Here is a 24270-nt window from a genome sequence, read left to right as displayed (position 1 = left end):
CTATTAGATGTACAAATACTTTAAATATCTTAAAGTATTGTTTCCACCAATCATGCACTTGCCCCCACTAGTTGCCATGGTGCCAAGGCAAGCGTCCATGGTCAAAAAGACCACTTTTTTTTTTTTGTAACAGTAGTCACCTGCTCCATGTCGATGTGGGCAAGAGAGTGTTACGAGCCGAAACCAGCGACTAGCATGCATAAGCGCTAGGGAGCAACGTGCACAAGAGTCGACACCGTCTATGATACAATGAATAAACCTTCAGCCAACACGACAATAAACAGCGTTAAAGTACAAACCAGACGATGACGCTGGCGGTGACGCAGACCCACTTGCTCCTCGATGTTGTCAACAACGCATGTAGGGAACCCGAAGTACCTTTAATGAACACACCGCCTCCACCACCATCCAAGCAAACGTTGTATCAACCCATAAACCTAGCTACAAGCCACACATCTAGATTCTAGAGTTCCCCCATCTTGGACCGACAAAGCAATGGACAAAGGAGGGGGGAACCACATTCCTCGATGTTGTCAGCAATGCATGGAGGGAATCCAGAATACAATTAACGAACACATCGCATGTACCACTATCGGAGCAAACGCCACATCAAACCCCTAAACCTAGCTACAAGCTAAGACACAAATCTAGATTTCCTAAACAAAGCAAAGTCAGAGGAGGGCGGAACCACAGGGCCAACATGTCGACACGAGGAGTGTGATTTGGATTGTTTAGTCAATTCCATCTTACATTTGGGTCCATCAAATTTTGTTATTTGTTTAGACAATGAGTGCTCTCTCTAGATTACGCGAACTTGTTTAAGAAAAATCTGCTTGTTTTCTTTTTGCGAAACACAATACACACGTAGACTTTCTCAATACATTTACATACCCATATGAACGCAAACACGCACAACATACCTGATAAGTACATTCGAGAGACTGACTGCATGAAACTAATGGCCCGCCAAGTCTTAAGATCGACAAAGTTACCAAAGACCGCTCGCCCACTGACGACATTGTCGGGTACACCATGAGGGCTAGAAATAGGCATGGGCAGCCTAGCCCGGCCCGAAAATGCATGTAGGGTCAGACTCGGGCCTAATTTTTGGGCCTACAGTTGAGCCGGGCCTCGGAACGAAGAAATTTGCATTTTACCGAAGGATGGGCCGGCCACTTGGGCCAGGCTAGGTTTTTTCAGGCTTCAGGCCAGGGTCAGGCCTAAATTTTCGGCCCAACGGTCAGGTAGACATTCAGCTTCGGGCTTTTGTTGGCCCGGCCCGAAGCCCGGCCTGGAAAATACCCAGGTACAATGAGGGCACACCATGTCCCTAGAGGCGCGTGCGCGACACACGACACGATCCAAACCATCACGTGATGCAAAGCGAAACCGCCATGGTTTTCCTCTGCATCGATCCTAGCCGTCCATCGCGCCCCCTGCCGATCCACATCGGATAAAATAAAATAATATCCTCGAGCGACCCAAACACGACCCGAACCCTTTCTTTCTCCGGCGGCCGTCCCTTTCCCCTCTCCTCTCGCTCGCCCTCGCCTCCTCCACTCGCGGAAGACGCTGCCGGTTCTCCACGTCTCGCCTCCTCCGCCGCCTCGCTCGCGCTCCCGTCTTCGTGGCCTAGGTGAGTTCTCGGTTCCTCCATCTTCATCCTCTGCTTGGTTCTTGCCTGGCCTGGTTAGTGATTTCTTTGGTGGGTGGAAGCAAGATAGCGCCCAATCTTGAACCACGCTGTACCTCCCGCGCACTAGGTCGTTGCGAGGTTTGATTCGTTGAGGTATTTCTTTCCGCGCGCCTCCCGTGGGAGATGGTCCTTGCTCGCTTCCATTGCGTGGGCAGGTTAAATCTGCGCCGAAACAGCAGTTCAGGAAGGTAGTTAAGTTCGGTTCTTGCGGCGGGTATTTCCGGTTGGGTACTCTAATTAACTAACCGTAGAAAACTCGGTTCTTGCGGCGGGTTATTGCCCGTGTCAACTGCTCCAACGCTTATGAATTGAGATTCAGCCGCACTCGTCATCAGAAAAAAAGGAACAATTTAGGATTTTGGGTGGGGACAAGTTGTGGATTTTTTAATTCTGGCAATCCGTAGTAAGATTTTTTTTTCCTGAGATTGCTGCGAAGGATAAGTGGATAACTGAAGATGAGGAATTGTGGGCAGCACTTGATGAGTTCCGTTAGAGCTATTTTGTCTGGTTGTGTGATGGGGAAAATCTTTGCTTGCTGGACCCACGCGATTGAGTGCAAGGGTGCACATCTTTGCAAATATACATATTCTGTCTGATTGGTTCTGGTTTGGTCTGGTCTGGTTAGTGATTTCTTTGGACGAAGCAAGATACTGCCCGATATAGAACAACACGCCCTAGGTCCGTAGGTCGTTGTTCGGTTGAATCGTTGATGTATTTCCTCCCCGTGCCCTAGGTTCCTTGCTTGCTTAATGCCTACCTGGGATGCTCAGGTTAAATCTGTACTGAAACAGAGGTTCAGGAAGGTAGTTAAGTTTGGTTCTTGCGTTGGGTATTACCGGTTGGGTACTCTAATTACTCACAATGGAAAACTCGGTTCTTGCGGTGGATTATTGCCGGTGTCAATTGCTCCTATGCTTATCAATTGATTCAGCCGCATATATACGAACCTTGGGTTCTCCTGTCAAGGGAAAAAATTAGGGACGATTTAGGATTTTTGGTGGGGATATGTTTTGATTCTGGTGCTCCGGATGACAAGACCAGATTTAGTAAGAAACAAATCTTGAGATTGCTACACAGGATAATTGAAGATTGTGTACAACCCTCGATGAATTCCATTAGAGCTATTTTTCTGGTTGTGTGAATGGTGAATCTTTTGCTTGCTGGAGTCACACTGTTGGATTCAAGCGTGCAATTTTGCAAATATATATTGTTTAAAAGCTTAATTTGATCATAATTTGGGAATAACTCAATGTGCAGGCCTTGTTAAGTGAAACATTTTCTTTCCTTTTAGCGACATGGGTATGGAGCATTTGATGAGTGTGGTGAATCCTTCATCAGGTTAGCCAATGTTTCCCTCAGATGACATGGTTTCTGTTTACGGCAAACTGCGACTGACTATTTGTTCCTAGGTCATGCCTTACAAAGAGGCCCCGAACGTCATGATGATGGACCAATGGAGGAAATGAAAGAGCTACAAAGGCAGAGAGCAGAAACAAAGATGGAAAAGTGCCAAAGCACAGAAAGCAGGAGTGGAGCGATCAGATGTCCAATACCATGCAAAAGCAGCAGGTATATTCCATTCTCTGATCTACTAGCAGTTCATAAATTTGAATCTTGACTGCATTAATAGTAGTTATAGAAATATCCAGGCGCATTAATGTGTATGTTTGTGTGAAATTCCCAAATTCAGCTAATTTTTAATGCATATTGTTGCCATAAATCATTTGGATGATCGATACTTTGTCTGAGCTTTTACATGGGTTTACTTTGAATGCATTCTGCTCTTAGTCTGATCTGGATTTTTCACACTTATTTTGGAGTTATATGGATCTCAAAGTTGATCAGACACTTATTCAACTGTCAATGTTTTGATATTTGATTTAACTAGGCTCATTATTCCTTTTTTCTGATTCAGGCCATACAGGGAGTATGATTTCAAAACTTCGCAAGATCTCCCCGATTTCATTGTGAGCAAGGTTAGTTTATTTCTCTACAACTCTCTCTCTATGAAAAAGAAAATACTATTTTGTGTTTCTTTGAGACGTGCTTCCACTTTCCAGTCATAAGTTATCGCATTTTTGGATTAAATCTTCTTTTCATTTATTTCTCTTTTTTCTTTTGAGGTTGTGTTTGGAGTAAAATCTTAACACATAACACAGGTAAACAAACAGTCCAACCTTTACTTCTCATTTAACCAAGTTTCTATTAGTAATAGAATGTGCGACAATCTGCAGGCTTCTCCTCCACCATACTTTATGGGATCTCCGCCAGTTCGTGCAAGCAATCCCCTTGTCCATGATACACAGTTCTGTTCTTGGAAACTACAAAATGTCGATCAATCACCTGGCATTCCTATACCAACCAAGAGTTGCAGTGTTGACTATTGGGTGAGAGGAGGATCTATTACGAAGTCTTGAAGCTACATTTAATCCGTTTCATGACTGCTCATAGACCCGCTGTGAAGTTGTAGTTGTAATTCTGGTTCTTTCTACAAGTACAGTTGTACATATGAGTTGCCAACCTCTGGAAGCTATCGTTTTCAAGGTTCCTTTTTTGTGTGTCATCTCATCGGAAGTCTTGTATATATCTTTCTGTTGAATTTATGGGCAGCTAGGCTAGTTTCAACGTGTAAAATTGTTAAACTCTGTTGTAGAGAAATGAGCTATTCTGAATGAAAATTATCTGTAGTTGCTGATCGCCGTGTCAACGCTGTGCTGAATGTGTTATTGAATGTTTTGACCTTCTGTTCTTTTGCATGATATTTCCAAAAGCCTATAATTGTTGTTAAGGAGAGTACAATCAGTTTCTGATTGGTCCTTCGTTGTACAAGATTACAGGAGCCCTTCATCGTCGACCTGAAATTTGCCATTTACTTGAGATCATAAACATATCGTAAGTACCGAGCCTCGCCTCTGATCATTCCTGAAGCCTTGCGTAACAAATATATGTTGCTTTAAAGCTTTGATTTGATCATAACCAGGGAGTAACTCAATGTGCAGGGCCTTGTTGAGTGAAGCATATTTGTTCCTTTTAGTGACATGGGTATGGAGCATTTGATGAGTGTTGTGAATCCTTCATCAGGATAGGCAATGTTTCACCTGGATGAGATGGTTTCTGTCTATGGCAAATTGTGTCCCAGGTGATGGAACAATGGAGGAAATGAAAGAGCTACAAAAGCAGAGGACAAACACTGGAGACGTACCAAAGCACAGTAAGCTGAACGATCAGATGTCCAATACCATACATAAGCGGCAAGTATACTTCTATTTTCTGATCTACTAGTGGTTCATAAATTTGAATCTTGACTACATTAATTAGTAGTTATAGAATTTTCCAGGAATCCTAAATATATGTGTTTGTGTGAAATTCCCAAATTCACCTAATTTTTAATGTATATTGTTGCCTAAATCATTTGGATTATCTAGACTTTGCCTGAGCTTTTACTTGGATAGCACTATGCAACACTTTGTTTGACTTTACTGTGAATGCTGCACTCACTTAAATAAAGGGTAGCACTATGACGGTTGATAGTAGATGCATAATTAGCGGAAATCCATTTTGACTCCTAGACGTATATGCACATATTGTCAAATAGCCCATTTCAAAAGGTCAAAACTTCCCGAAACAAGTAATCTGGTGCGTATTTATGATACTTTGAATAATGGTATATACTTGCTTTTTAGGATATTTGAACTTAGATGCATGCACATTCCTTTTCACGGCCGCACGCCATTCGAAGGTATCAAATACCTATGTATTAATCTGGTTAATTTATCTCTCAAAGAATTTTTCATCTGAACATAATTTGTGAGCTAACCTAAAGATTCAGAGTGAAAATACATCAAGTTATTCAGTTCTAAAGATTAGTTGTATAGTTTAGCTGCTTTCCTTTTTCAGAACTTGTCACTATGGTAGAAGATGTTGTTAGATCAGAACATTCCATTTCTCCTAATAAGCCCATCTATCTATTGGGGACTCATTTGGGGATGCTTAGCTCTACATCCGTTGTACACTCGATTTGTTTTTCAGAATTTTTGACATACTAAAATATGTTTTGACATATTTTCCATAACGGGTGCATATACACCTCGGAGCCAAAACAACTATTAACAAACCAGGGTTTAACCGGTAACTCGTTAGAGTCCGGGTTTCGTGTTTATATAGGCAGGAAGAACCCCTGCCATGGTTGTTACAAAGATTGTATGTATTGGGGCGGTGTACTACACCGTGCCCAATACATACCGTATACATGTATTTCAACAGCCCCTCTTAATCTAAACTACGAAGAAGATTTAGATTACGCCTGAATTCTAGAAGACCTCTAACAGGAAGTGCTTTGGTAAAATCATCAGCAACTTGATCTCTACTAGAGACAAACTTGATAGCAAGCCTATTTTCCGCCACTCGTTCTCTAACAAAGTGGAAATCTATTTCAATGTGTTTTGTACGAGTATGAAATATTGGATTTGCTGAAAGATATGTAGCACCAAGATTATCGCACCATAGACATGGTTTTTCTTTGAGTCTAACACCAAGCTCCCTTAGGAGTGCATCAACCTATATCATCTCTGCTGTGGCATTTGCTAGTGCTTTGTATTTAGCCTCAGTACTTGATCTTGACACTGTAGCTTGTTTCCTTGCACTCCAGGAAACTAAATTTGGCCCAATAAATATTGCAAAGCCTCATGTAGAGCGTCTATCATCAAGGCAACCAGCCCAATCTGCATCTGAGAAAGCACCCAAGAATGTAGAAGTAGAAGGGTGAAAGGTGATACCAATGCCAACAGTAACATAACGTAGTATATATCCTTTTGACAGCTGTCCAATGAACTGTGGTAGGTGCATGCAAAAACTGACACACCTTATTAACTGAGAAAGCAATATCGGGTCGTGTGAGTGTGAGATATTGCAAAGCACCAACAATGCTGCGATATTTTGTACTATCCTCAGGACCTAGAAGGTCTCCTAACACAAGATAAAGAGGATCTGAAGAGGATAACGGTATAGGAGAAGGCTTACAATCTCGCATTCCAACTTTATCCAATATATCCATAGCATACTTCTCTTGTGTAAGCAACAAGCTATTATGTATTTTCTTCACTTCAATTCCCAAGAAATACTGTAAGTCACCAAGATCCTTGATAGCAAAATCTTTATTCAAATCCTTAACCAAAGCAACAATGGCCTGATATGAAGAATTCGAGACAATTATATCATCAACATAGATTAGCATAAATATTGTAACATTTGCCTTCTGGTACAAGAACCAAGATTGTATCTGCCTTTGATGGTACAAAACCAAGACTATGCAACTTTGAACTTAATCGAGAGTACCATGCTCGAGGGGCTTGTTTTAAACCATAGAGAGTTTTATCCAATTTGCAAACAAAATTAGGAGCCTTTGGATTTTCAAAACCTGGTGGTTGTCTCATATAAACCTTCTCTTCCAGAACACCATGTAGAAACGCGTTCTTAACATCTAGCTGCCGCAATTTCCATCCTCTAGCCACTGAGATAGCTAAGACAATTCTAATAGTAGTTGTTTTAGCAACGGGACTAAAAGTATCATCATAATCTATTCCATACCTTTGTTTAAAACCTTTTGCAACGAGACGAGCTTTATACCTATCAATAGTGCCATCTGCTCGTTTCTTGGGAACCGGCTCCTCTAACGTGGAGGAGCCAAGTCAGGGAAAATGAGGAAGCAAAGTCAGGGAATTATAGCCTACTATGTACTGTAGATAATTACTGTAGGTAATTACTGTAGAAATAAAATTTTAAACTAAATTTTTTTACACCATAATTTTGCTTGTATGTAATTACTCTAAATTCATAACATAAATTTGTATTATGTAAAATAGTTTAAGTCGTTTTGGTATTAATCATATGATTTGGAAGAAGAAAAGTCAGGATACTGTAGCATAACTGACTTTGGTACTCAACGTTAGAGGATCCCGTCCCCGTTTCTTGATGCGATACACCCATTTGCAATCAATCAAATTTTTATTTGAGCTAGGTGGTACTAGGTGCCAAGTTTGATTTTAGAGCAATGCATCATATTCCTCCTCCATTGCTTTGCGCCATTTGGAATTTTCAAGAGCATCCGAGAGAGAACGAGGTTCACCTGTAGTTGCAAGTAATCCATAACGTATTGTACCATTCGTATAAATTTTCGGAGTTTTAATACCTTTTTGTAGCCTGGTTTGCACTCTTGCTGCAGGAATTACTGCAGCAGAAGGAGCCATAGAATATCCGGCGGGGACAGGAGCAGCATGGGCATCTGCAGAGGATCCTCGACTAGGTTCCTGGCCAATCAGTGGAGGAGACCGCGGCTGACGCGCAGGAGAAAGGGATCGCGGCGGGGCCCACGATGGCGATCGATTTCCCGGGCGCTGCACTGTCGGAGAAGCATTTATTGCTGGCGGGTCCCGCGACGGGGACGGCTGGCGCAGGCGACGCGTGTAGACGCATAACGGGGCAGAGCCAGCGTGAGTGGGCTGCTGCTAGCCACTGTGCGCAACAGAGGAGGCAGGATCCGCCTCGGGATTGGAGGAATCCGAGGTTGCAGGAGAATCCTCCTCAGAGTCAATGCCCAGTTCGTCATTTTCTGTAGTATTTTCCCGGGTGCTGTTCTCACTCATTTCTTCGTCATTTCACTCAAATTTTCACTGTTGTGTTCAACATCATATAGGGATTCATCATCATCATCACGTGGAGGTGTATCCTGGCCATGTTTAGTGACAATTGGTATAATGGGTAAAGGCATATGATCAACATGTGAAGCATCCCCATTAGTACATGCAATATTTTGTGGTGGTAACAAAAGAGTTTCTTCACAAAGACGTTTTCCAGCATTGGGATGTAGGGATGCAAAAGGAAAGAAGTTCTCATCGAACACCACATCTCTAGAAATGTAAACACGACCAGTGGTCACATCTAGACACTTGACCCCTTTGTGAAGGGGGTTGTACCCCCAAAATACACACCGTTTAGATCTGTAAGCAAGCTTTCGTTTGTTATAAGGATGAAGATTGGGCCAACAGGCACACCCAAAAATCTGAAGAGAGTCATAAGTTTGGGAGGTGTGGAGGAGGCGTTCTACAGGAGTTTCATTGTTGATGACTTTGTTAGGAAGTAGATTGATTAGAAAAGTGGCTGTGAGGAAGGCTTCGTCCCAGAATTTTAGAGGCATAGATGCATGTGCAAGCAAAGATAGTCCTTGTTTATGCTCAGCGGAACCATTTTGTTGATGGGCATGAGGGCAAGACATATGATGAGTAATGCCAATTTTCTGAAAGAAGGTGTTGAGTTTCTCATACTCACCACCCCAATCTGTTTGCATAGTCACTATCTTCCTACCAAACTTACGCTCAACATAGGCTATTGTTAAGAAAAACTTGGTAAACATCAGAACGTTTCTTGAGCAAATAAATCCATGAAAATTTACTGAAATCATCGATAAAGCTTACTTAGTATGAATGTTTGCTAAGGTGCTGGACCCAATACATCAGAGAACACAAGCTCAAAAGGAACTGTGAACACACTGGTGGACACAAGATATGGCAAATGATGACTCTTAGCTAGTTGACAAGAATCACACACATAAGGATTTATTTCTGGACTATATGAAAGCTGATTTTTCCTAATAATCTGTTGCACCACAAATGAAGAAGGATGTCCTAAGCGGCGATGCCATGTGGATGAAGATGGCTTTATTATGACGAAGGCTTGCTTGGAGGACCCGATAGATAAAGGCACTAGCGGGTAGAGACCACCATAGCATGGTCCTTTAAACAGAATTCTTCGAGTTTCCCGATCCTTGATAAGAAAGAACCAAGGGTGAAATTCAATGTAGGCGACTGCTTCCATAGACCCCCAAACCAACAATTGCATAAACGTACCATTATGCACGTGCTCCTTCCGCCGGCGCTAACGGGTCGGGCTAGGTTAGCCTCCGAAGATCCATATCGATTGTACCCGTGTACCCGTTGAAAGGGTATACGGTGTACCCTTGTACTCGTTGAAAGGGTATACAGTGTATGTACGTTTCGGTGTATGTACGTGTCGGTGTATACGTCCGATGGATACTGCTTGGTGATCGTCGTCGGTTGTCACTTTCCATTCTCACGTACCTTGATCAGCTCGTCGCAGCCGCCAGCCCGGCGATCTCCGATCTAGATCTTCTCCGGTGAATACTGCTTGTCCGCCGATCGCGGCAAGGATCCGGCGTCCAACCTTGGCCCAACTCCACCCCTCCCCTCCCACGGCCGCCATTCATACCTAGGGTTTTGATCCCTCCGTCTTGTTGTAGCCGGTCGATCCCTCACCACCGCCATTTGCACGTACCCCGGTGAATCGTAGCAGGTCTGGCTGGTTACCTCGGCGATCTCCTATCCTTCCCGCATCCGGTGGATCGGTTGGCCGTCACCGCGGTGCGCACGATAATATGGCGGCGAACGTCTGAGTCATCCACCCTCCGCCTCCCCACGATCGACATATAGGTCGTTCCATTGCAAGGCAGAGCACCGCCGAGCCCAACTTCCCGTGGCTGCCCAGATTGCCACCGACGAACAGAAGAGGTTAGCCCCCGTGCCACACTGTTATTCTATTCTTATTCCATGTACACTTTATAGGATGTATTGTCGCATTTGTGCTTAGGGTTTAATTTGTTGTTCAAAATTTTACCAATTTTTCGTATATTTTTTGTTAATCAGCATTTCACAATGAATTCCAAGCCAAGTTTTTATGTTGATTAGGTCAGTGATGTTGGTTTTATTTGGACAGATGGACGGCTCTATGGCTTCTGGGATTGGCAATGAGAAAGCAACTACAGATGTTGATGACTCTACATGGGATGCTTTTGATATTTCATCTTCGGAAGATGAATATGAAATACCTTAAATCGATGATGATGATAGCATTTTTGGTGATCCTGTATCTGAGTCGATAATGTGAGTCACTCACATTTTCATATTTTATCGATGCAGTGTGCATGGGAATATTTTGTCCTTGAATTTTGCCTCCTTGTTGCAAATTTTGTAGATGGACATCGATGATGAAGACAGCATAAGAGAGACAGATGATGAACCCACTTCTGAAAATACGAGTGATGTATGTTTTCTTTTATCTTACTTGCCTTCTTCCAGGTGAAGATGAATATACATGTAATTTGCTATTTTCCTACAAATTGCGCAGGTTGTTGTAATCAGAAACAGTGAGCTTACCTACTATGGGAATTCTGATTTGGAAGACTTTGCTTATGAAGAGGATATTCCTGAGCAGTCGAAATCATTAGAAGGGGGGGGTTTCACAGCTGTCAAAATCTGAATGCAAAAGCGAAGTAAGATTTTATTTTGATGCATTGCAATGCATAATAGAACAAATCAAAGTGTCTGTAACAATAACGCCATGTTTGTCATATTTGTTTAGGTGACAGGAAGTTCCCAGTTGGACCATACTAAGCAGGAAGATAATAAGGATCCATATGATATTGATGCTGAAATGAGCAGACAACGAAAGTATGAGGCTGTAAGGGCCATGATCTTTGTTTCCGAAGAGGCTGCCTATTATTTCTACAACAAGTATGCCAAAGAACATGGTTTTAGCATTCGACGCGAGAAGAAAAAGGAACGCCTTGATGAATTAGGGACACCCACCATTCGGTATAGGCGGTTTCTTTGCTCCAGGGCTGGGCAACGTGAAAGCAAGTACTTAGAAATGAAAGACAGAACGTATAGGCACCGTCCTGAGTCGCTGCAACTGTGGTGCCCATTTCAGTGTGTCGTATAACAGGAAAAAGGGTGTTTGGACTGTTCTGAGATTTGACGACAATCACAACCATAAGCCTGCTACAGCTGATCAAATCGCTTTTATGAGGTCTCATAGAAAGATCAAGGCTCATCGAAATCTAGGATCATGTCCTTTGGAGGCTGCTGGGATGAGATTATTCAACATTATGAGGACATTTATCAGTGACAATGGAAAATACAGCATGGTAGGATTTGTAAGAAAGGATCTTTACAACATGTCTTGCCGTGAAAAGAGGAAGATGCTTGCAAAGGGTGACGCCAACACAACCATTGGCATTATGGAGAAGAGGAAGCGAGATGATCCTGAATTCTATTTTGATTACAAGCTTGGTAAAGGTGGAAAATTGTTACACCTGTTCTGGTGTGATTCTCAGTCTCGGCAGGACTATGCCGACTTCGGTGACGTCTTTGGTGTTTGACACACGTACAAAACAAATCGGTATGCTATGCCGTTCATACCTTTTGTGGGAATAAACAATCACCGCCAGGACTACTTTGTTTTTGCATGCGCCATTGTCTCGGACGAAAAGGAAGTAACATACAAGTGGTTGTTAGAAACATTCACGAAAGCCATGTATCGGCGAAGCCTAAAGGGATCATCAACGATGGGGACGCTGCAATGATCGCCGCTGTTGGTAAAGTCTTTCCGGGCGTGTGGTACCGTGTTTGTACGTGGCATATTGAGAAGAACATGAAGAAGCACATTGACTCCCTGGCTCACAATGAATTCCGGTCATTTCTTGTACTACACCACTTGAACAAGTATTCGAGGAGAGATGGAGGGCATTCGTCGAGAAGCACCAGACGGAATTAACCAAAGAATGGATAAAGAGGATGTATAGGAGGAAGAAGTTGTGGTCAGCCGCGTATCTAGCGAATGGATATTTCCTCGGTAGGAAAAGCAACCCGAGGAGCGCGAGTGTGAACTCCACCCTACACACCCACCTTGACTTTGGACCGACAATGGTGGATATGGTTGTGCACTACGAGAATAACGATGGCCGTGTCCGGGAGGAAGAGGCCCGCCAGGACACCATAGACTCTCGGACAGATGCGGTTGCGGTTACGGTACAAAGATATAGAGATGTCTGCTTTGCCGTAAATTCTTGCTACAAACTTCTACCTCGTTCAAGGGGAGCTGAAAAAGATTGGGGGCCTAGAGATTCTAGATCAACTTGGATGTCTTTGGTGGGTTAACAACCTTCGTTGTGTCATGGATGAATAACCGTAAGTATTTGTTTCGGTGGAGTACGGACACGAAAGCAAAGAGGAAACAATAACGTGCGGTACTGCCGAAGGATGTATCGGAAAGGGCTACCTTGCAAGCACATCTTGTTTGTTTTGCATTTTGTGGGGTGCTCTGAAATTCCGAACTGTTGTGTTCTCCGAAGGTTCTCGAAGGATGCAAGGTATGGTTTGCCCTCGAGACGAGAGTGATTTGTACGGATGGGGATGGGAAGGGGTAGCTGAGCGGAGAAAGCATAAGCGAGCTTACCCAAATTGGAGCAGAAGCTTTTGATGCGGCATTGCATGACCCCGAATCTTACGGCGAGCTTATGAAATGTATGAAAGGCATAATACACGGAGAAAAGGTGACCGAACGGTCGTTCAACGGCTTACCATGAGGACGCACAAAACAGAGGAGATGCACCAGTAGTGGGTGATCCTGATAAAGCTGAGACCAAAGGAGCACCTAAACAAAACAAGAAGTACTATAAGGACAAGGATACGAATCAACAGACGTCAAAACATGGCAGGATACTGTCACACGACGAGCGGAAGAAGGAGAGGTTGTGCACTGCTTGCAATCAACCAGGTCATAACAGAAACAACAAGATGAAGTGCAGGCTACATAAGGAGTGAGTATCTGATTCAGCCCTACTCTTAAATAGCTTGCACTAATCTTCTACTATTTTATGTGCCACTGACTTGTGTGTTATTTCATGCAATGCAGATATGAGGGACCATCGGAAGTATGAACAACACTACTTGATCGATTCACATTGTTGCACTTGTGTATTATTTGTTGTACAAACATTGGTCAGATTGTCAAAGGTCGAATTTTGATACTTGCAACACAACTAGGACAATTTTGTTCACGAATGACAGAGAGCACAGCTTATGTCTTGCACACATTGCGAATACCATTACAGTGCCTGAGATCCTTTGTATGATACTTACAAAACAATATGGAGAATTTGTTCACAAATAACATAGAGCACAACTATGTCTTGGACACATCGCAAATATAATTACAGACTGCACAAACACACTAGTACTTGCCCCCTTGAGTCTTATCACTCTCAGGCTTGCTTCTGACGCTTGTTCATTGATGAAGATTCATCCTGATTTTTGCATCTGGGGCAGATGTGGTCTGATCTCTGGAGGTGAGTGATGCGTGTGGTTGGCACGTCCGTTGGGAACCCCAAGAGGAAGGTGTGATGCGCACAGCGGCAAGTTTCCCTCAGTAAGAAACCAAGGTTTAATCGGACCAGTAGGAGTCAAGAAGCACGTTGAAGGTTGATGGCGGCGAGATGTAGTGCGGGGCAACACCAGTGATTCCGGCGCCAACGTGGAACCTGCACAACACAACCAAAGTACTTTGCCCCAACGAAACAGTGAGGTTGTCAATCTCACCGGCTTGCTGTAACAAAGAGTTAACCGTATTGTGTGGAAGATGATTGTTTGCAGAAAACAGTAGAACAAGTATTGCAGTAGATTGTATTTCAGTAAAGAGAATTGGACCGGGGTCCACAGTTCACTAGAGGTGTCTCTCCCATAAGACGAACAGCATGTTGGGTGAACAAATTACAGTTGGGCAATTGACAAATAAAGAGAGCATGACCATGCACATACATATCATGATGAGTATAGTGAGATTTAATTGGGCATTACGACAAAGTACATAGACCGTCATCCAACTGCATCTATGCCTAAAAAGTCCACCTTCAGGTTATCATCCGAACCCCCTCCAGTATTAAGTTGCTAACAACAGACAATTGCATTAAGTATTGCGCGTAATGTAACTAGTGACTACATCCTTGAACATAGCACTAATGTTTTATCCCTAGTGGCAACAGCACAACACAACCTTAGAACTTTCATCCTTTGTCCTGTGTCAATGCGGGCATGAACCCACTATCGAGCATAAGTACTCCCTCTTGGAGTTACTAGCATCAACTTGGCCAGAGCATCTACTAATAACGGAGAGCATGCAAGATCATAAACAACACATAGATATAACTTTGATAATCAACATAATAAGTATTCTCTATTCATCGGATCCCAACAAACGCAACATATAGGATTACAGATAGATGATCTTGATCATGTTAGGCAGCTCACAAGATCCGACAATGATAGCACAATGGGGAGAAGACAACCATCTAGCTACTGCTATGGACCCATAGTCCAGGTGTAGACTACTCACACATCACACCGGAGGCGACCATGGCGGCGTAGAGTCCTCCGGGAGATGATTCCCCTCTCCGGCAGGGTGCGGAGGCGATCTCTGGATCCCCCGAGATGGGATCGGCGTTGGCGGCGTCTGCGGAAGGTTTTCCGTATCGTGGCTCTCGGTGCGGGGGTTTCGTCACGGAGACTTTTTATAGGCGGAAGGGCAGGTCAAGAGGCGGCACGGGGCCCCACACCACGGGCCGCGCGACCAAGGGGGGCCGCGCCGCCTAGGGTGTGGCCCCTCCGTGGCCCCTCTTCGTCTCTCCTTCGGACTTGGAAGCTTCGTGAGAAAATAGGCCCCTGGGCTTGGAATTCCTCCAAGTCCGAGAAGATTTCCTTACTAGGATTTCTGAAACCAAAAACAGCAGAAAACAGAATCGGCACTTCGGCATCTTGTTAATAGGTTAGTTCCGAGAAAATGCACGAATATGACATAAAGTGTGCATAAAACATGTAGATAACATCAATAATGTGGCATGGAACATAAGAAATTATCGATACGACGGAGACGTATCAGCATCCCCAAGCTTAGTTCTGCTCGTCCCGAGCAGGTAGAACGATAACACGAGATAATTTCTGGAGTGACATGCCATCATAATCTTGATCATACTATTTGTAAAGCATATGTAGTGAATGCAGCGATCAAAACAATGTATATGACATGAGTAAACAAGTGAATCATATAGCAAAGACTTTTCATGAATAGCACTTCAAGACAAGCATCAATAAGTCTTGCATAAGAGTTAACTCATAAAGCAATAATTCAAAGTAAAGGCATTGAAGCAACACAAAAGAAGATTAAGTTTCAGCGGTTGCTTTCAACTTGTAACATGTATATCTCATGGATATTGTCAACATAGAGTAATATAATAAGTGCAATAAGCAAATATGTAGGAATCAATGCACAGTTCACACAAGTGTTTGCTTCTTTAGGTGGAGAGAGATAGGTGAACTGACTCAACATTGAAAGTAAAAGAATAGTCCTCCATAGAGGAAAAGCATCGATTGCTATATTTGTGCTAGAGCTTTGATTTTGAAAACATGAAACAATTTTGTCAACGGTAGTAATAAAGCATATGCATCATGTAAATTATATCTTATAAGTTGCAAGCCTCATGCATAGTGTACTAATAGTGCCCGCACCTTGTCCTAATTAGCTTGGACTACCGGATCATCACAATGCATTGTTTTTACCAAGTGTCACAAAGGGGTACCTCTATGCCGCCTGTACAAAGGTCTAAGGAGAAAGCTCGCATTGGATTTCTCGCTATTGATTATTCTCAACTTAGACATCCATACCGGGACAACATAGACAACAGATAATGGACTCCTCTTTTATGCATAAGCATATACCAACAATTAATAATTTTCTCATTTGAGATTTGAGGATTGTTGTCCAAAACTGAAACTTCCACCATGGAGCATGGCTTTAGTTAGCGGCCCGATGTTCTTCTCTAACATATGCATGCTTAACCATATGGTGGTAGATCTCTCTTACTTCAGACAAGACGGACATGCATAGCAACTCACATGAAATTCAACAATGAAAAGTTGATGGCGTCCCCAGTGAACATGGTTATCGCACAACAAGCAACTTAATAAGAGATAAAGTGCATAATTACATATTCAATACCACAATAGTTTTTAAGCTATTTGTCCCATGAGCTATATATTGCAAAGGTGAATGATGGAATTTTAAAGGTAGCACTCAAGCAATTTACTTTGGAATGGCGGAAAAATACCATGTAGTATAGGTAGGTATGGTGGACACAAATGGCATAGTGGTTGGCTCAAGTATTTGGATGCATGAGAAGTATTCCCTCTCGATACAAGGTTTAGGCTAGCAAGGCTTATTTGAAACAAACACAAGGATGAACCGGTGCAGCAAAACTCACATAAAAGACATATTGAAAAAATTATAAGACTCTACACCGTCTTCCTTGTTGTTCAAACTCAATACTAGAAATTATCTAGACCTTAGAGAAACCAAATATGCAAACCAAATTTTAGCATGCTCTATGTATTTCTTCATTAATGGGTGCAAAGCATATGATGCAAGAGCTTAATCATGAGCACAACAATTGCCAAGTATCACATTACCCAAGACATTTATAGCAATTACTACATGTATCATTTTCCAATTCCAACCATATAACAATTTAACGAAGGAGAAACTTCGCCATGAATACTATGAGTAGAAACCAAGGACATACTTGTCCATATGCTACAGCGGAGCGTGTCTCTCTCCCATAAAGTGAATGCTAGGATCCATTTTATTCAAACAAAACAAAAACAAAAACAAACCGACGCTCCAAGAAAAAGCACATAAGATGTGATGGAATAAAAATATAGTTTCAGGGGAGGAACCTGATAATGTTGTCGATGAAGAAGGGGATGCCTTGGGCATCCCCAAGCTTAGACGCTTGAGTCTTCTTGATATATGCAGGGGTGAACCACCGGGTGCATCCCCAAGCTTAGAGCTTTCACTCTCCTTGATCATGTTGCATCATACTCCTCTCTTGATCCTTGAAAACTTCCTCCACACCAAACTCGAAACAACTCATTAGAGGGTTAGTGCACATTATAAATTGACATATTCAGAGGTGACACAATCATTCTTAACACTTCTGGACATTGCATAATGCTACTGGACATTAATGGATCAAAGAAATTCATCCAACATAGCGAAAGAGGCAATGCGAAATAAAAGGCAGAATCTGTCAAAACAGAACAGTTCGTATTGACGAATTTTAAAATGGCACCAGACTTGCTCAAATGAAAATGCTCAAATTGAATGAAAGTTGCGTACATATCTGAGGATCATGCACGTAAATTGGCTTAATTTTCTGAGCTACCTACAGGGAGGTGGACCCAGATTCGTGACAGCAAAGAAATCTGGAACTGTGCAGTAATCCAAATCTAGTACTTACTTTTCTATCAACGGCTTAACTTGGCACAACAAAACACAAAACTAAGATAAGGAGAGGTTGCTACAGTAGTAAACAACTTCCAAGACACAAAATAAAAACAAAGTACTGTAGGTAAAAACATGGGTTGTCTCCCATAAGCGCTTTTCTTTAACGCCTTTCAGCTAGGCGCAGAAAGTGTGTATCAAGTATTATCAAGAGACGAAGTGTCAACATCATAATTTGTTCTCATAATAGAATCAAAAGGGTACTTCATTCTCTTTCTAGGGAAGTGTTCCATACCTTTCTTGAGAGGAAATTGATATTTTATATTACCTTCCTTCATATCAATGATAGCACCAACAGTTCGAAGAAAAGGTCTTCCCAATATAATGGGACAAGATGCATTGCATTCAATATCCAAGATAACAAAATCAACAGGAACAAGGTTATTGTTAACGGTAATGCGAACATTATCAACTTTACCCAAAGGTTTCTTTGTAGAATGATCAGCAAGATTAACATCCAAATAACAATTTTTCAGCGGTGGCAAGTCAAGCATATTATAAATTTTCTTAGGCATAACAGAAATACTTGCACCAAGATCACATAAAGCATTACAATCAAAATCTTTAACCTTCATCTTAATGATGGGCTCCCAACCATCCTCTAGCTTTTTAGGAATAGAGGCTTCGCGCTCTAGTTTCTCTTCTCTAGCTTTTATAAGAGCATTTGTAATATGATGTGTAAAAGCCAAATTTATAGCACTAGCATTAGGACTTTTAGCAAGTTTTTGCAAGAACTTTATAACTTCAGAGATGTGGCAATCATCAAAATTCAAACCATTATAATCTAAAGCAATGGGATCATCATCCCCAATGTTGGAAAAAATTTCAGCAGCTTTATCAAAGGCGATTTCGGCAGCTTTTAGCGATTTCGAGCAGTTTTTCGCGCTTTGCATTAGAAGTGGAAACATTGCTAACACCAATTCTTTTATTAGTATGAGTAGGAGGTGCAGCAACATGTGTAGCATTAGCATTACTAGTGGTGGTAATAGTCCAAACTTTAACTATATTCTTTTCTTTAGCTAGTTTTTCATTTTCTTCTCTATCCCACCTAGCACGCAGTTCAGCCATTAATCTTATATTCTCATTAATTCTAACTTGAATGGCATTTTCTGTAGTAGTAATTTTATTATGATGATTCTCATTAGGCAAAACTTTTGATTTCAAAAGATCAACATCAGCAGCAAGACTATCGACTTTAGAAGCAAGTATATCAATTTTCCCAAGCTTTTCTTCAACAGATTTGTTAAAAGCAGTTTGTGTACTAATAAATTCTTTAAGCATGGCTTCAAGTCCAGGGGGTGAACTCCTATTATTGTTGTAAGAATTCCCATAAGAATTACCATAGCCGTTGCCATTATTATATGGATATGGTCTATAGTTGTTACTAGAATTGTTCCGGTAAGCATTGTTGTTGAAATTATTATTTTTAATGAAGTTTACATCAACATGTTCTTCTTGTGCAACCAATGAAGCTAACGGAACATTATTAGGATCAATATTAGTCCTATCATTCACAAGCATAGACATAATAGCATCAATCTTATCACTCAAGGAAGAGGTTTCTTCGACAGAATTTACCTTCTTACCTTGTGGAGCTCTTTCCGTGTGCCATTCAGAGTAATTGATCATCATATTATCAAGAAGCTTTGTTGCTTCACCAAGAGTGATGGACATAAAGGTACCTCCAGCAGCTGAATCCAATAAATTCCGTGAAGAAAAATTTAGTCCTGCATAGAAGGTTTGGATGATCATCCAAGTAGTCAGTCCATGGGTTGGGCAATTTTTAACCAGAGATTTCATTCTTTCCCAAGCTTGAGCAACATGTTCAGTATCTAATTGTTTAAAATTCATTATGCTACTCCTCAAAGATATAATTTTAGCAGGGGGATAATATCTACCAATAAAAGCATCCTTGCATTTAGTCCATGAATCAATACTATTCTTAGGCAGAGATAGCAACCAATCTTTAGCTCTTCCTCTTAATGAGAAAGGGAACAATTTTAGTTTAATAATATCACCATCTACATCTTTATATTTTTGCATTTCACATAATTCAACAAAATTATTAAGATGGGCAGCAGCATCATCGAGAACTAACACCGAGAAAATTGCTCTCGCATAACAAGATTCGATAAAGCGAGGTTTAATTTCAAAGAATTCTGCTGTAGTAGCAGGTGGAGCAATAGGTGTGCATAAGAAATCATTATTATTTGTGGTTGTGAAGTCACACAACTTAGTGTTTTCAGCGTTGGCCATTTTAGCAACAGTAAATAAAACAAACTAGATAAAGTAAATGCAAGTAAACTAATTTTTTGTGTTTTAGATATAGCAAACAAGATAGCAAATAAAGTAAAACTAGCAACTAATTTTTTTGTATTTTGATTTAGTGTAGCAAACAAAGTAGTAAATAAAACTAAGCAAGACAAAAACAAAGTAAAGAGATTGAGAAGTGGAGACTCCCCTTGCAGCGTGTCTTGATCTCCCCGGCAACGGCGCCGAGAAATTTGCTTGATGCGTGTGGTTGGCACGTCCGTTGGGAACCCCAAGAGGAAGGTGTGATGCGCACGGCGGCAAGTTTCCTCAGTAAGAAACCAAGGTTTAATCGGACCAGTAGGAGTCAAGAAGCACGTTGAAGGTTGATGGCGGCGAGATGTAGTGCGGCGCAACACCGGTGATTCCGGCGCCAACGTGGAACTGCACAACACAACCAAAGTACTTTGCCCCAACGAAACAGTGAGGTTGTCAATCTCACCGGCTTGCTGTAACAAAGAGTTAACCGTATTGTGTGGAAGATGATTGTTTGCAGAAAACAGTAGAACAAGTATTGCAGTAGATTGTATTTCAGTAAAGAGAATTGGACCGGGGTCCACAGTTCACTAGAGGTGTCTCTCCCATAAGACGAACAGCATGTTGGGTGAACAAATTACAGTTGGGCAATTGACAAATAAAGAGAGCATGACCATGCACATACATATCATGATGAGTATAGTGAGATTTAATTGGGCATTACGACAAAGTACATAGACCGTCATCCAACTGCATCTATGCCTAAAAAGTCCACCTTCAGGTTATCATCCGAACCCCCTCCAGTATTAAGTTGCTAACAACAGACAATTGCATTAAGTATTGCGCGTAATGTAACTAGTGACTACATCCTTGAACATAGCACTAATGTTTTATCCCTAGTGGCAACAGCACAACACAACCTTAGAACTTTACATCCTTTGTCCCAGGTGTCAATGCAGGCATGAACCCACTATCGAGCATAAGTACTCCCTCTTGGAGTTACTAGCATCAACTTGGCCAGAGCATCTACTAATAACGGAGAGCATGCAAGATCATAAACAACACATAGATATAACTTTGATAATCAACATAACAAGTATTCTCTATTCATCGGATCCCAACAAACGCAACATATAGGATTACAGATAGATGATCTTGATCATGTTAGGCAGCTCACAAGATCCGACAATGATAGCACAATGGGGAGAAGACAACCATCTAGCTACTGCTATGGACCCATAGTCCAGGTGTAGACTACTCACACATCACACCGGAGGCGACCATGGCGGCGTAGAGTCCTCCGGGAGATGATTCCCCTCTCCGGCAGGGTGCCGGAGGCGATCTCCTGGATCCCCCGAGATGGGATCGGCGTTGGCGGCGTCTCTGGAAGGTTTTCCGTATCGTGGCTCTCGGTACTGGGGGTTTCGTCACGGAGACTTTTTATAGGCGGAAGGGCAGGTCAAGAGGCGGCACGGGGGCCCCACACCACAGGGCCGCGCGGCCAAGTGGGGGCCGCGCCGCTCTAGGGTGTGGCCCCTCCGTGGCCCCTCTTCGTCTCTCCTTCGGACTTCTGGAAGCTTCGTGAGAAAATAGGCCCCTGGGCTTTGATTTCGTCCAATTCCGAGAATATTTCCTTACTAGGATTTCTGAAACCAAAAACAGCAGAAAACAGCAACTGGCACTTCGGCATCTTGTTAATAGGTTAGTTCCAGAAAATGCACGAATATGACATAAAGTGTGCATAAAACATGTAGATAACATCAATAATGTGGCATGGAACATAAGAAATTATCGATACGTCGGAGACGTATCAGTGAGCTTGTCCCTCGTTCACCGTGTAGATCTTGTTGTATATCTCATAACTGAGATAGCCGTCAATAGCTGCGTACTCGAGGTTCATCCAGGACAGTGGCTTGCATTCCCAGAAACCATGCCCTTCCTTCCGAAGCCGGTTGTACTTGAAGTCCTTCTTCATGTTGGCAAACTTGGGATCAATGAGCTTTGCTGCAAGATCAGCCATTCCAGCCTGCGGTTGACCATTAATCTTGAAAATGTCCTGGATGTCGATGTGTCTCTCTTCTGGAACAGGAAGACCGGCCGCACGAAGAACTTTTGTGTCATTTCTTTTATCAACACTTGTAAAAGTGTATTGCTTGTCCTTGAGAAAAGTCAGTAGGCGCGGACAATGATCCTTGCACCTTTGTCAAGAGCAGCACAAATAAATTCAACAAGTACTGTAATGAAAATGTAGGGATGCTTTAAATTCAATGTAGGGACATAAATTTCAATGATCCTTGTACCTAATGTAGTGGAATACAAGAACGTGCTCCCTCATGGCGATTTGCATTACCGCCAACTTGTGTCCGCTAGAGTCATACTCGAGATCCAGACCAATGAACTTGAACCTGTCCTCGTCCTCGTCGAGCCAACCCTCGTACATACGAAGAATTCTATCAACAGTCGCCGCCTCATTGGTGTAGACGACGTCGATATATGTACTCCCGTGCGCAAGGATGCGGTACTTCTCCGTCGTGGACTTCTCGTCTCCGGCCACGACGGAGGAAGAGGCAGATGCCATGGACAGCATGGGAGGAAGGGAGCACTGGGATGCGGTAGACGAACGGTCGGGGTTGGGACAGAACGGTGGAACTGCCACAGTATTGGGCGGATATAGGGGCGGGAGGCGAACATGCAGTTAGAGGTCTGGCGGCCCACATTGGCCCGTTACATGTCTGACGGCCAAATTCGAAAAATTCAAAAAAAGTTTTAACCAACGGATTATGTTCACAAAAACGTGTGACATATTGGGTAAAAATAACTGGATTTTTTTTCGAAGGTCGAAAAATCGACTAGCTTAGAAAAAGTGGTTTGATGTAACCCAAACGATTCCGTTTCTAAGAATGTGGATTTTTCGACCTTCGAGAAACGCTCCAGAAATTTTTGCACACACTCTCGTATCCATTCTAATACGAAGTGTGAAGGTTTTTTCAATTTTTGAATTTCTGTGAAAATAAACAATTAAATTTCAGTTAAATTCGAGTTGAAAAAAAAAACAAAAGAAAACTAGAGAACCCTGATGGATGGGCCATGAGTGTTCCTTCCCCGCGTCCATGCTCCACGTTAATGGGCTTAGTAGAAACCGCGTTACATGTCTTTCGGCCTAGCTGATAAGTTTTTTAGTTTTGATTTGAATAAATCTGCAGCACATCTGGTAAAATTCAAAAAATTCAAAAAACGTTTTAACCAACGGATTATGTTCACAAAAACGTGTGACATATTGGGTAAAAAAAACTGGATTTTTTTTCGAAGGTCGAAAAATCGACTATCTTAGAAAAAGTGGTTTGATGTAACCCAAACGGTTCCGTTTCTAAGAATGTCGATTTTTCGACCTTCGAGAAACGCTCCATAAATTTTTGCACACACTCTCGTATCCATTCTAGGACGAAGTGTGAAGGTTTTTTCAGTTTTTGAATTTCCGTGAAAATAAACTATTAAATTTTAGTTAAATTCGAGTTGAAAAAAAAAACAGAAGAAAACTAGAGAACCCTGCTGGATGGGCCATGAGTATTCCTTCCCCACGTCCATGCTCCACGTTAATGGGCTTAGTACAAACCGCGTTACATGTCTTTCGGCCTAACTGATAAGTTTTTTAGTTTTGATTTCAATAAATCTGCAGCAAACCTGGTTAAATTCAAAAAATTCAAAAAAAGTTTTAACCAACGGATTATGTTCACAAAAACGTGTGACATATTGGGTAAAAAAAACTGGAATTTTTTTCGAAGGTCGAAAAATCGACTAGCTTACAAAAAGTGGTTTGATGTAACCCAAACGGTTCCGTTTCTAAGAATGTGGATTTTTCGACCTTCGAGAAACGCTCCAGAAATTTTTGCACACACTCTCGTATCCATTCTAAGACGAAGTGTGAAGGTTTTTTCATTTTTTGAATTTATGTGAAAATAAAGTATTAAATTTCAGTTAAATTCGAGTTGAAAAAAAACAAAAGAAAACTAGAGAACCCTGCTGGATGGGCCATGAGTATTCCTTCCCTG

The 24270-nt window shown here is 42.1% G+C and overlaps 2 protein-coding genes across 3 annotated transcripts; one reads left to right on the top strand and one right to left on the bottom strand.

The window, feature by feature from the left end:
- The first annotated feature begins 1497 nt into the window (after positions 1 to 1497).
- Positions 1498 to 4403, top strand: LOC127311846 (uncharacterized). 2 transcript variants are annotated; one of them, XM_051342323.2, is made up of 6 exons: positions 1498 to 1636; positions 2954 to 3034; positions 3106 to 3265; positions 3612 to 3672; positions 3820 to 3855; positions 3931 to 4064. In XM_051342323.2, exons 2-5 carry the CDS (start codon positions 2992 to 2994, stop codon positions 3841 to 3843), a joined length of 288 nt encoding a protein of 95 aa, XP_051198283.1. In that variant the 5' UTR covers positions 1498 to 1636; positions 2954 to 2991; the 3' UTR covers positions 3844 to 3855; positions 3931 to 4064. The 2 variants fall into 2 exon arrangements, with proteins under 2 accessions (XP_051198283.1, XP_051198282.1); XM_051342322.1 differs by lacking the exon at positions 3820 to 3855 and having other exon boundaries at positions 3931 to 4403.
- A 17628-nt stretch (positions 4404 to 22031) lies between these two features.
- LOC127315058 (3'-5' exonuclease-like) lies at positions 22032 to 22799 on the bottom strand. Its single transcript, XM_051345591.1, has 2 exons — positions 22522 to 22799; positions 22032 to 22419 (listed from the first exon to the last, which is right to left on the bottom strand). Exons 1-2 carry the CDS (start codon positions 22797 to 22799, stop codon positions 22032 to 22034), a joined length of 666 nt encoding a protein of 221 aa, XP_051201551.1.
- Between the last annotated feature and the right edge of the window lie 1471 nt (positions 22800 to 24270).

Source organism: Lolium perenne, chromosome 7 (assembly GCF_019359855.2).
Source record: "Lolium perenne isolate Kyuss_39 chromosome 7, Kyuss_2.0, whole genome shotgun sequence".
Taxonomy (NCBI): Eukaryota; Viridiplantae; Streptophyta; class Magnoliopsida; order Poales; family Poaceae; genus Lolium; species Lolium perenne.
This window is presented reverse-complemented; position numbering and strand designations above follow the sequence as displayed.